At 38.9% G+C, this 13,145-nt stretch overlaps 1 protein-coding gene and 1 pseudogene across 1 annotated transcript; one reads left to right on the top strand and one right to left on the bottom strand.

Moving 5' to 3' along the window:
* The first annotated feature begins 232 nt into the window (after positions 1-232).
* On the top strand, positions 233-12,596 carry LOC113881941 (placental prolactin-related protein 3-like). The gene is made up of 5 exons (XM_027525066.1): positions 233-398; positions 7,225-7,406; positions 9,587-9,694; positions 11,446-11,625; positions 12,250-12,596. The coding sequence occupies exons 1-5, from the start codon at positions 344-346 to the stop codon at positions 12,436-12,438; spliced, it is 714 nt and encodes a 237-aa protein (XP_027380867.1). The 5' UTR covers positions 233-343; the 3' UTR covers positions 12,439-12,596.
* On the bottom strand, positions 4,897-4,988 carry LOC113882318 (annotated as a pseudogene).
* Positions 12,597-13,145: the final 549 nt, after the last annotated feature.

Below are 13,145 nucleotides of genomic sequence, written 5' to 3'. Positions count from 1 at the left end.
GCGCCCATGGGATTTTCCAGGCAAGAGTACTGAAGTGGGTTGCCATTGCCTTCTCCGGAGAATTAGGTAGGGTCGGGTATACAGACATTCAAAATTCTCCATTGATTAGTGCATCAGGCACTCAAGGACCACCCTCACTGAAGTCTTTCTCTATTGCTCAACCTACAGGTACCAGCATGGAGAAAGAGACAGCTCTACTCCACAGGCAGTGGAACCCTACCTTTACGCCTCATGGCTTTCCTTAAGAAGCATTCCATGCAGCAGATTTCCTCCATCTCATCCCATCTGGCTGACTCCCCACGGTCAATAGGAGTCCTCACCCTGGGATCGTTCTACAATCCCCATGGCTCCAGCTCCCAGTTTCTGTGGACACCAGTGGACTTACAACCCTGTCCGAGGTATGAAAGGCTGCAGCATGGCTTGTCTATGTGGTTCTCACTCTGTTCAGACTGTGACAGATTAGTGAGTTCACTCCCCAACTGCTTCAAATGCCTCCCCTGTCCCAGTGGACGGCCATGGGTGCGGGGATCTCTCCCCTGCACTTCAGCTCCCTCTCCCCCAGGTGCAGGCTGGTCCCACTTGCTCTCGTCCTTCTTTCCCCTTCCTCCTTGTCCCTTCTTTCCTTTGTCCTACCAAGTTCTGCATGGATCCGGATGTTCCTTCTCAGTAGTCAGCGAGTCCTGCCAGGATTCACCTGGTCTTCTGTGAGAACTGCTGCGTCTTTAGACGTTCTTGATGCATCAGTGGAGAGAGGTATACCCCACTTCCACCTACCCCTCTGTCATCTTGTCCACCCCCATTTGTGCATGGATTAGAAACGAGTTTCCTTTTCTATTAAGTAACATTGCCATCACCACACACATTTAACTTTTGCTTTTTGAGGAGAACACAGGTAATTCCCACTCTCTTCAGTTCAGTCTGTCATTCAGTCGTGTCCCACTCTGTGTGACCCCAGGGACTGCAGCACGCCAGGCTTCCCTGTATATCCCGACACCCAGAGCTTGTTCAATCTCATGATTAGACCCGAAGCTCAAACTTAGATCTTCATCTTAATAATTTTTTATACATAAAAATATGTAACCTTTAAAAATCTTTCCCAATTTTCCTACCCTCCAGTCTTTGGCAATCATTTTTCTACTCTGAGTTCCTTTTTTTCTTTTTTGGAAATTCCTTATAGTTGAGATCCTATGGTATTTGTCCTTCTCTGACTTAGTTTACTTAGTGTAATGCCCTCCAGTTTCATCCTTGTTGCCACAAATGGAAGGATTTCTAATTCTAATGGCTAAATAATATTTACCTATATATATCACATCACCATTCACCTGTTGAAAGATTGTTTCTATAACAAGGCTACTGTGAATAATGCTGCAATGAACATGGGAATACAGATCTCTCTTTGAGACAATGACTTCATTTCCTTTGACTATATATCCAGAAGTGGGATAATGGATCACATAAACGTTCTCTTTTAAATTTCTCGAATAACTTCCACACTATGATTCCAATGGAGGTACACTGGTATACATCCCTACCAACAGTGCATAAAGCACTCCTTTTTCTCCTCATCCTCAATAACATTTGTCCTTTCTTACATTTTTGGTACTAGCCATTCAAACAGGTAAGAGGTGATATCTCTTGTGTTTTTGATCTGCATTTCCTTTGATTATTAGTGATGCTGAGCATCCTGTCATATACCTTGTGATCATCTATATGTCTTATTTATGGGAAAAATGTCTATTCTTTAAAGATGTAGCATACATTATGTTTACTATATTCCAATATATGAAACTCAGTTGTCTACCTATGTATCAACAGCAAATTATCAGATAGTGGAATAAAGAAACAATTCCATTTACTATTGCATCACAAAAAGATAAAACACTTAGAAATAAACTTAAGCATGGTGTTGAAAGGTTTTATGCAAAACCATTAAGACATTGATAAGAGAAATTTTTAAAGAGTTAAAGATATGTAAAGTTAGGTCACCTATTCAATGTGTTTCTTGAGGTAGGATTTGTATTACTATAAACTTCCCTCTTAGAACTGCTTTGGTCCATCCTCTAGGTTTTTGATCATCATGTTTTCATTGTTCTTTGTTTCTAGGAATGTTTTGATTTCCCTTATTTATTCAGTAAACTGTTCACTATTTAGAAATGTGTTGTTTAATCACCATGGGTTTGTGTTCCTTAAAGATTTTTTCTTTTTTCCTATAATCAATATCTAGTATGATAGTACTCTTGCCTGGAAAATCCCCTGGATGTAGGAGCCTGGTAGGCTGCAGTCCATGGGGTTGCCAAGAGTCGGACACGACTGAGGGACTTCACTTTCACTTTCACTTTCATGCATTGGAGAAGGAAATGGCAACCCACTCCAGTGTTCTTGCCTGGAGAATCCCAGGGACGGGGAGCCTGGTGGGCTGCTGCCTATGGGCTCGCACAGAGTCGGACACGACTGAAGTGACTTAACAACAGTAGTAGTAGCAGTATCATAGTGTTGTGGTCAGAGAAAATTCTTTATATAATTTCAATTTCCTTAAATTTACTGAGGTTTGATTTGTGACCCAAGATGAGGAGAATGTTCCATATGCACTTGAAAAGAAAGTATACTCTTCTGCATTTGGATGGAGTGTGCTGAAGATATCAATTAGGTCTGTTTGCTCTAATATTTCCTTCTAGGTTTATTTTTCCTTATATTTTCTGTTCTGATGATCTGTCCACTGGTGTAGGTGCGGGGTTAACATGCCTACTATTATTGTGTTATGGTCAATTTCTCCTTTTGTGTCAGTTAGTGCTTACCTTATATATTGAGGTGCTCTTATGTAGGGTACATAGTTAAAATTGCTGTCTTTTTCTTGGACTGATCCCTTGATCATTTGGTAGTGTTCTTCTTTATCTCTTATAATAGTTTTTATTTTAAGGTCTATTTTTTCTGATACGAAAATTGACAATCTGGCTTTCTTTTGATTTCCATTTGCATGGAATATCTTTTTCCATCCACTCACTTTCAGTCTGTATGTGTCTCTAGGACTGAAGTGGGTCTCTTGTAGACAGCATATATATGGGTCTTGTTTTTGTATCCATTCAGCCAGTCTGTGTCTTTTGGTAAGAATGGAAGAAGATAATAGCAAATAAAGCAACTGATAAAGGATTGCTTTCCAAACTACAAGCAGCTCAAACAACTCAGTCATCAAAAGCAAAGGCAAGAACTGCAAAAATAAACTAGTGAGATCACATCAAACTCAAAACCTTCTGCATAGTAAAAGAAGCCATCATTAAAATGAAATGACAACCTATGGAACGAAAAAAAAATTTGTAAATCACCTATTTGGTAAGGGCTTAGTATCCAAGTATATATAAGAGACTCATGCAACTCATTATTGAAAGAAATCAAACAATCCAAATTATTAAATGAGCAAAGGAAGAGTAAGTGTTTTGAAAAATCTGAAGAGCAGACTGTAGATGATAGACCCTGTAAGTTTTTCCTTCCAGAACAAAAGCCTGTGTCTTCCTGGCATTGTTTTCTTTATCACCAATCACCTGTTTGGTGACTGCAGTTCTCAGTATACATCCTTCATTCAATAGCTGTCACCCAACACTTAGCTATATGTGCTCAGAATAGCCTTATTAACTATAACAAACTAATAATTACATACTTAACCTTGAGGCATCTAAAATCCAATGTGATTTTCATAATTTTCCAGTCCATTGTTTTCTACATTCTATTTCAAAATTGAAACACCTAGTATGGAAAAATGAGTAAGGGACCTCAACAATACATGCATAGAAAGTAATTTAAAACTGGGAGCATTACTGGATTTTATTTTGGGGGAATGTATTATTACTAATGCTATTGCAATTTTATTCCCTTTAATTCTCTGCTATACTAGTAGATATTGATTTAAAATAGTAATAACAACATAGAGCGCATAGTACTCAAGTTATAGTAGATTGAGAAAGACAAAGCTTGTGGCGCAGGCAGTGAAATCACAGAAAATTAGTAATCGTATCAAAACAAGGGGCAGTGTTGCCTAGAAAGAAAGCAGAGTTCTGTAATTATTTGGAGACAACATGAACAAGCCAGATGTGAGCCAACCAGCTTAAACTGTGTACCAAAAACCGCACCAGAAGGAAAATGAAGTTCATAAAAATATGCTGATGCTAAATGCCAAAATCCAGACAATAAGAGAATAGGGTAGGGTTTATGTAGATGCTGAAAACTACTCAGAGAGGTAGACATGGAAGGAAATACACTAATGAGCATCATGAAGATCAAAGCACAAAAGGGTCTGAAAAATAAATCGTAAAGGGACTTGGTAGTCTGTTCAAAAGAATAAGAGAATCAAATTAGAAAACCAAAATATAAAAACGTGTGCACGTGATAGACCCAGAGAATGCTCAGCAGAGAAAATTTCAGCCTTAGTGACCAGCGAACGGAAGCCTCCAGCATCAGGAACAAAAACCCTGGGCAGGACTCACGACTGTGCGCTTCTGGGAACAGCCTCAGTTTCAAAGTTTGGGCACCATACCACCTAAAAGCGAACGCAGCAAGGATTATAGCTTGCTATTGCACTGAATCACAGACAGTAGTGTTGGTTAGTTTACTTTTCTCATTCAACTATAAAGTTAATGAATCACTAACCGATGATAATTGACACCATCATTTTCTAGTCAGACCCTCTTTAGTCATACAATGGATATGTGAACCTGTTATATGATCCCCAATAACAGTTTTAATAATTGAATTTCTTGATGTTTAATTGAAGGGAAATTGCTTTACAATACTGTACTGCTTTCGGCCAAACATCAGCATGAATCAGCCATAGGTATACCTATGTCCCCCCGCTCTTGAACCTCATTCCCACCTTCCTTCCTGTCCCACCCCTTGAAGCTGTTACAGAAAAATATGGAAGGCTTCAGAAATGTGTGTGTCATCCTTGGGCAGGGGCCGTGCTAATCTCCAATTTATTAATATATGTGCTACCAAAGCAAACGCACGAATAACAATTTAACAGAAAAACAAACCACATAGTCACCTACAAGTAAATGACCAATTACATTAGGAATTAGGGTATTCTGCTATATTTACCATCTCTTATAAAATCGAATTTTATAAGGTCCAAAGTTCCATGAAGGAATTAAGCATATATTTAGGCATAACACATGTATACATGCACAGAAATATATGCACACAAATTCGTCTATGTTATACAAGCTATTATTCTCCTTGGCTGTCACAATAAGCTTTTTAGTTGATAAAAGATATAGTTTCAAATTTTTCCAACTTATATGTCTTCCTTTTGAGAACTACTTTTATTTTTATCACCTAATTTTAAATAACCATTTTATTCTTAGGTACCATGCCCCTTTAAACTAGGAGCACAAAAACCTAGTAAATGTTGATATCTTATCATTAATTATATCACCATTTTTCTGGTAAATTGGAAAAAGAATCATGTTAAGATCTCATTCAGGAGGATATAATCCCTGTTTTACCAGTTCTCTTGTCCAAACTCAGTTCTTGCTCACTTCATTCTTAAATTATGCTTACTTTGATGGATGAACAGGAAAAGTAATATTAAAATCACGCTTGCAAGAGTCTGTGATTTTATGCTTCTGTTGGTCAAAGGTAGGGGCCATGAATAATATCTGAAATTTTACAACACATCATTGAAACATGAAGGTCTAGTTCTACCATCAAAGAGGAGATGTTTGGAGATGGTTCAAAAACTAAGCACCATGGGTTGTCAGGATGTACTCCCGACCAGACAGATAAATTTTGTCCCTAAAAAGTCAAAGTCAGGAAAGGGCAGGCCTTTTTCCCAGAGCCAATGATGTTGTCTTGGGTGCTGAGCAGGTAATATTCTTGTATTATCATTTGGAGATTTATTTGCTATTTTCTCGAAGAAACAAACGTAATGAGAGGATTAAAGATGCATAAAATTTCAGATATACACATGCTCCCCATCCTGAACCCTCCTCCCTCCCCCCTCCCCATACCATCCCCCTGGGCCTTCCCAACGCACCAGCCCCAAGCATCCAGCATCGTGCACTGAACCTGGACTCGCATCTCGTTTCATACATGACATTTCACATGAAATTCACATTTCATATCTGAAATTAAAAAAAAGAAAAAAAGAAAAAAAATAAAGGTGAGTAATATTCATAAAAAAAAAAAAAAAAGATGCATAAAAGTAGAAGAGCTGTCAAGGTACCTAGAAGAAAGGCTAGCCAGGAGAACCAGGCCCCCACACTGATAATTGTCAAAGACTTTAACAGTGGGTGTTTTATAGACAGAGCAGAACAAATGGATAAAACCAATGTTCTAGGGTCACTGCTGTTTTGCAGTCAAAGACAAAATATTTTTCTCATTAAGCAGAGTCATCACAGATCCTGCTGTGGCTCCTGGTTACACACATGCAGACCGAGAGCCACAGGCATGTGTGATGTGACATCAGGAAGTGAACAGATGTACTGGTGCCCAGTGACCTGCATCTGCTAATAATGGGACCTGGGGAAAATTACTTGCCCTCTCCAAGTCATTGCATCTTCATTAACATAAATTGATGATCATGGTGAGATTAAAAGCTATCCCACAGGGTTACTGTGAAACACAAATTTTAAGATGTTCTAAAGCTTTTGGGAAAGTATCAAAGACATGCATGGGGTTACTAAGGTGAGTGAGCAGATCCAAGGTACAGTATCCTTTTTCTCTTGGTATTCTCTTTTTACTCAACAGTAGCGATCAGTCAGTCATGTGTTTACTCTTACCCCAGCGTGATGGTAAACCACACAGATCAACTGGACTTTTCTTGTCATTTCAGTGTCTAAAATGCAAGCGTTAGTCAATGCAGAGTGAAAAAATTACAAACTCCTTGAGGGCCTCCCTGCCAGAGTCTGCAGAGTCCGAACATTAAACTGTGTTAAAAGAATGGCCTAAACACTCTGGCTCAGAATTAAGTTCCAAATGTTTGCAGAGCACAGAAGTACTTCTGAGAGCAATACAAAAATTCAGGGAGTAACCTACTTCTCCCACTATCTATCCGTGCAAATACCATCATCCATGTAAATTTACACAGAAGGCACTCCTTCTTCCCTACCCCAGGTACTACAGCACCAACTCCTGCTCAGAGCAACTGGGAAAGAGAAGGCTTCCCTCCACAGGATGGATTTGATAACCTCAGGTGACTAGATCATCTCAGAATGGTTCATGTTTTTATTTAAATAGGGTCCTGCCTGCTGCTGCTGCTGGTCATGTCAAATCTGCTCCTGTGCCAAGGCAACTCATGCCCGTCCTGCTGTCCTGACGTGTCTGACATCCCCCTGGATTTACTTAGAGAACTGTTTCTCAATGCCACCTTGCTGTCCCAAAGCATCCTTAAGCATTCCAGAATAATGTTGAATGAGTTTGTAAGTACTGTGGTGTTGGTGGTTTAGTTGCTAGTCCTGTCTAACTCTTGTGACCCCATGGACTCTAACCTGCCAGGATTCCAGATGGAACCTTCGCGTAAGTGACTGGGCTATACTGTCCTTTCAACAAGAAGGCTGCATCAGCCAAACTTCAAATAACACAGTGTCTAGGTCAAAGAAGCCATCAGCTCATAAGATGTGGAATACGAATAAAGGATCCTTTTTGTGAAATCTCAAAGATTCCTAGAAGTGCAATAACTTTTTCAATTTCCTTTCATTCATTTTCTTTTGTAAATTTCCAAAATAAATGATTTTGTATTTGTCAGCCAGGAATGCCATAAAAGAATACAATACACTCAGTGGAATAAACAACAGAAATTTATTTCCTCACAGTTCTTGGGTCTAGAAGTTCCAGATCAGGGTGCTAGCAAGGTGAGGTTCTGATAAGAACTCTTTCCTCCCAGGCTGGATTCTTGGTGCCTCCTCAGACAGGGTGGTGGGTGGGGAAGAGAGATAGAGGAAAAGACAAAGAGACACAGAGGTAATTCTCTGGTGTTTCACTTCATGAAGACACTAAACCTATTGGATCAGTGTTCCACCCTAAGAGCTCATTTAACCTTAATGGGCGTCTCTGGTTGCTCAGATGGTAAAGAATCTGCTCTCAATGTGAGAAAGAGACCTGGGTTCTATCCCTGGGTCTGGAAGATTCCCTGGAGAAGGGAACGGCAAGCCACTCCAGTATTCTTGCCTGAGCAATCCCATGGACAGAGGAGTCTGGTGGGCTACAGTCTATGGGATCCCAAAAAGTCGGAACCCTTTTCAAAACACAGTACTTTGGCAGTTAGGACTCAAACACATGAATTTGAAGAATACACATTTAGTCCATAATACTACCTGACATAAAGCACTTTTAGGTGGGACTGGGGAAAAGGAAGCATGTTGATTTTCTGGTGCTTCAGTGTCTCTCTGGGCTTTTTTCTCCAGGCTCAGAGTAAATAGCCGACGAATGAAAACTGCTCTGCAGTGAACTTGGTGGATGGAACATATTAAACAAAGCTGAATGTTGGTCACAAAAACAAATACTGGTAGTTTTTTTAATGCTACAAATTATTGTTTTAAGATTTGCAGCGTATAGGTTTTGAACTACAATAGAAGGGGAGTTTACAATTGGAAACAATTATTCTCTTTTTGAGGAAGGTCTTTGAAAGTTGTATGTTAATTCTTTTAGGTCAATCAAGGAGCACACATTAGAGCAGACAGCTAATAAAAGGCTGTGCTAAAGGTTTCTATTAAATTCACGTAGTTCTTTTTACACACTAGTTTTTGCTTCATCCTCCATTTTTGACTGTCCATTTTTCCCCCAACTCTTCCAAGTAATCTCTTGAAATGTTCATAAGCTTCGCTAAAGATTAGTTTTTCTCTATCAATGTGTTATCTAGATTTCTCTACTCTTATTATTCTGTCCATGCTTACTATTTCCTATAGCTTTATGCCACGTTTTTCTGCCGTACCATTTTGTCCCCATAAACAACACTGTATTCTGTACCTGGGATGAACACTAAACTTCTTGGTGTGCGGATCAGAGATAAGTCAGAATCATAACTTATTACTCCTTGCAAGGGAATATATTGGCTCTAACCCACAGTAAACAAGAGATTAAATGGTTAAAAAGAGGTGCATGCATGCATTCTAAGTCACTTCAGTTGTGTCCACCTCTTTGCAACCCTACTGACTGTAGCCCAACAGGCTCCTCAGTCCAATGGGTTTGCCAGGCAAGAATACAGGAGTAGGCTGCTGTACACTCTTGCAAGGGATGCTCCTCACCTAGCAATCAAACCTGAGTCTTCTTATATCTCCTGCACTGGCAGGAATGTTGTTTACTACTACCTTCACCTGGGAAGCATCAAGTATTGGCACAAAAGTGCTATATTTGGTTCAAATACTAAAAAATAAAAAATAATAATAATAAAATAGAGAAGGGAAAAGGTTGAACTTAGAAAATTTACATGTAAAATCATTTTATAGAGACAACGTATAGAAAAAGTAGGAAAAGAATGACTCAAATTTTGTGATGCCCCCCGTTAAGAAAATTACAGGACTGTCAAACATGTTAATGTTTTGGTAGTGGGTTCATCTATTTAATACCCCAAAACCCTAACTAATTGCCTGATCACTTTCAGGATGAAAAGTATGCCCAGGGCAAACTGTACTATCTCACTGCCACCAAGAGCTGCCATACCAATTCCCTCCATACTACCGAAGACATGGACAAAGCTGAAAAGATAGACGTGAGTCTTTCACCTGGGTTTTTCACAAGATCATATGAGACAGTTGTAGGTTACCAGGCTTCAGATTATAAGAGGTAATGGTAACTGTACATGCAGAAAAAGGTGGAGGAACCATAAGCAATTGAAGGAAATTATATTATGCAGTTGATGAAGCATGAGCAAAATCAAGGGATGAGTAAAGATCTGTAGTAGCAAGATAAATAACAGATCCATAAATTGTCCATGCAGACAACTTTAGTTCAACCAATGGATTAGACACAGGATTGCAGCTATTGTACTGTACAAAAACAGGAAATGAATGGGAACTTCCATGAGTAAAATATAAGATTGCAAAATTCATGAATATGTAAGAAACACACTCCAGTTTTGAGTGCTCCCTGTTACTAGTGAGTGCTACTTGGGAATGCTATACTGCACCACCCGAGCCCTCGCATCTGCCTTTCAAGGCTCTCCTGATACTGCTTCTACTTCTCTGACACCTCCTTCATTCGTCATTCTCAATGAATCCTCCATCACCTTTTATTCTTAATTTGTAAGTCTCCCCTACAATGGCCTATAACATATTGCCTTGCTTTTCATGGCCACAATTGCATCTGTTCTGAGCACAGCACAGTTTACATATCAAGCCTCAATCATATGGCAGCTCCAAATTTTTACCCTTATGATCCCTCCTTTCTGATTTCCTGCATTATCCTTCGTCCTAACACTATTTAAAATATTTTCACATGCATCCCCCCTTAAAATACTAACTTCTCTCTCTACAACTTTCTTAATGATACCAGCATTCTTTTCCTCTGTTAAGCTTATTAATAAAGAAGATGATCAAGTAAAGGAAAAAGTCAAAGAGAAAAAAGAGGAGGGATTTTTCAATAATCTTAAATTTAAAGTTTATTGAGAGTTCACTACATGGCCTTACATTTTACTCAGCACCTTAGGTGCATAACTATATTTAATCCTATTCAGTTCTCTGTTCTTTACCAGTAAAACAGTTCATGGCTGTAAAGAAATCAAGCATATTAACTAGAAATTTTCAGCCCCCAGGATTTTCATGCTGAATTCTGGTAATAGTAGTGAAGTAGGGGGAAAAACCCTCCATTGTGAATCCCACTGATGCTGTTACTAAAGACAACGCTATGCCATTTTCTGCCCGGACACATGTCAACAAAACAGACTGTTCTGATATCAGCAGGGGGCTGGTGTTGGGATCAGCTGAGGAGAGAAGCCTGTTTAGGAATGTCATGTCTTCTTCCTTGTCTCTTTGTTGTAATATCATAAAACAATTACCAATAAAAAATCAATATGGAGGACCCACCTGATTCATTAATACAAATGAATCACTGGGTGTCAATGATGTGGGCACAGGTGGAATCCCTCTTTCCTGGGTCAGGCACTGCAGCACATACTGACTTGCATAAATACTTAGATTTCTCTCGAGAAAATACACAACATAAAAGAACTCACCGAGTGGTGGTAGAATTTCAGGGGACAAAAGAAAATTCTTCATGGTATAAATTAGAATGCATCAGAAGAATTAGTTCCTAGCATAGCCTAGATTTTTAATAATTCAGCAAAGTGTGAACTAATAGCTTACATTTTATACTTTTCTAACTTTCACTACCCTCTAAAATCTCTGCATACACATAGGAATAACCAAAAGTTTTTTAGGTCAGCTGCTCTAAGCAAAGATCACATGTTACCAAAACCACTTAATTATGATTATTTTAATGAGAATGTTTCTTCTGGTTGCTTAGAATGAAGACCTTAGTAAGTGGATACTCATGTTACTGTACTCCTGGCATAGACCTCTGAATCATCTAGTCACTGACATGCGGGGTATGATCGAAGTCTCAGACACTATCCTATCAAATGCCAAAGAGAACGTGAAAAAAGTAGAAGAACTTCAAGCATTCATAGAGAGGCAATTCTGCCAGGTGAGCATCCTGCAGAGGGCTTTCTTGCTTTGTTCATGAATGAAAGAGGTCACCTCTGTAATGCATAAGGTGTTTTAAAATATCTCATTTTGCAAGAAAAAGTTCATGACTAGTATATTCTAGACTGCTACTACATAAAGCAGGAGCCTAGTCATTCATAGTGATAGATTCTACTGTAAAGGAATCAGAATTTCACTGCAATTTTTGACATGTGCAGTCTTCCCTGCATTGCACACAATTCCATCAAAAGCTTGCCTCTTCCTGGGCACTGGTGGTTGAAATATTTTCAAGAGTATGAGAACTAGAGAACAGAATTTCCAAGATCAGAATTTTCTTCAAAGTAATCCAGGAGATATGCTATTGAAGTTCCACTTGTCTTCTTTCTCTGTTCTCATCAAATCAAAGGATGAGAGTAAGAAGGAAGAAAAGAGAAAGGTAAAACTAAACTCGAGTTATGTTTCTACTTTTTAGATTCATAGTAGTTTTCTCATAGGCTGGCTCCAAAATCCATATCTAGATAGTTTTATATTCATATGTCTTCCCCAGATCTTAATTTGATAATTAGAAGGAACAAAACGAATCCTCATAAAGCACATAAGAACTCATTATCTTTTGGGTATTCAGATTATTATTCCAGTAATGCGGAAGATGTTGGAGAATAATATTTACTGGTCGGGACTCCCATCCCTGTTGTCCAGCGATGAAGATGTGCGTCATTCTGCATTTTATAGCCTGTTCCACTGCCTGCACAGGGACACACTTGAAATTGACATTTACACCAAGATCCTGGCACGCCGAATGATCAACACCTAGTGCTAAATCCACATCCATGCAATCCAGGTCTGAGATTATCAGAATCATCTATCCCATAGCAAGCTTATTTGAAATTTACAGCGTTTTAATGCATGTTCTGTGAAATGGGTCTCCTCTTAAAAAAATAAACACAGACTCTGTAGAGATGTCAAACTCTATGAGGGCAATTTGTCAACATTTCTTATTTTCACTTAATAGAAAATCAAAAGAAAATCTACCCCTACAATTCAGAGAATGAAGCTCCTACTAAAATTAGGCACAAATAACAGAAGCTGGCATTACAAAGAAGATCATTAAGAGATTACGTAAGAATCACAGCCAGTTATGCTGGGTCATGTTATTAGAATCAAAGAATTAGACAATTGTTCATGGTTCTGGTCATGCTACCAAGAAGACTGAATTCTCAGGATTCTTTATGAAACCCAGCCACGAACTGTCAGCCAACTATCACAGTGTTACACCAGAAAATATAAGTGCTTTGTACCTTTGTATAAATACCATGAGCTTTACTGAACTGTCTAAAGATTGTTAGGATGCTGTATTAGTTCTTCTGGGTTGCCATAACAAAATATCAGAGGCTTAAAAACAATGGAAATGGATTTCCACAGCGTGGTCATGCAGGGTCCATTCTGGTCACTCACTTCTTAGGGTATCCTCACACAGGGGAGGGCTCAGGAGCTCTGTGTGTCTCTTATATATAAAAGCAC

The sequence above is a fragment of the Bos indicus x Bos taurus genome, chromosome 23 (assembly GCF_003369695.1).
Source record: "Bos indicus x Bos taurus breed Angus x Brahman F1 hybrid chromosome 23, Bos_hybrid_MaternalHap_v2.0, whole genome shotgun sequence".
NCBI lineage: Eukaryota > Metazoa > Chordata > Mammalia > Artiodactyla > Bovidae > Bos > Bos indicus x Bos taurus.
This window is presented reverse-complemented; position numbering and strand designations above follow the sequence as displayed.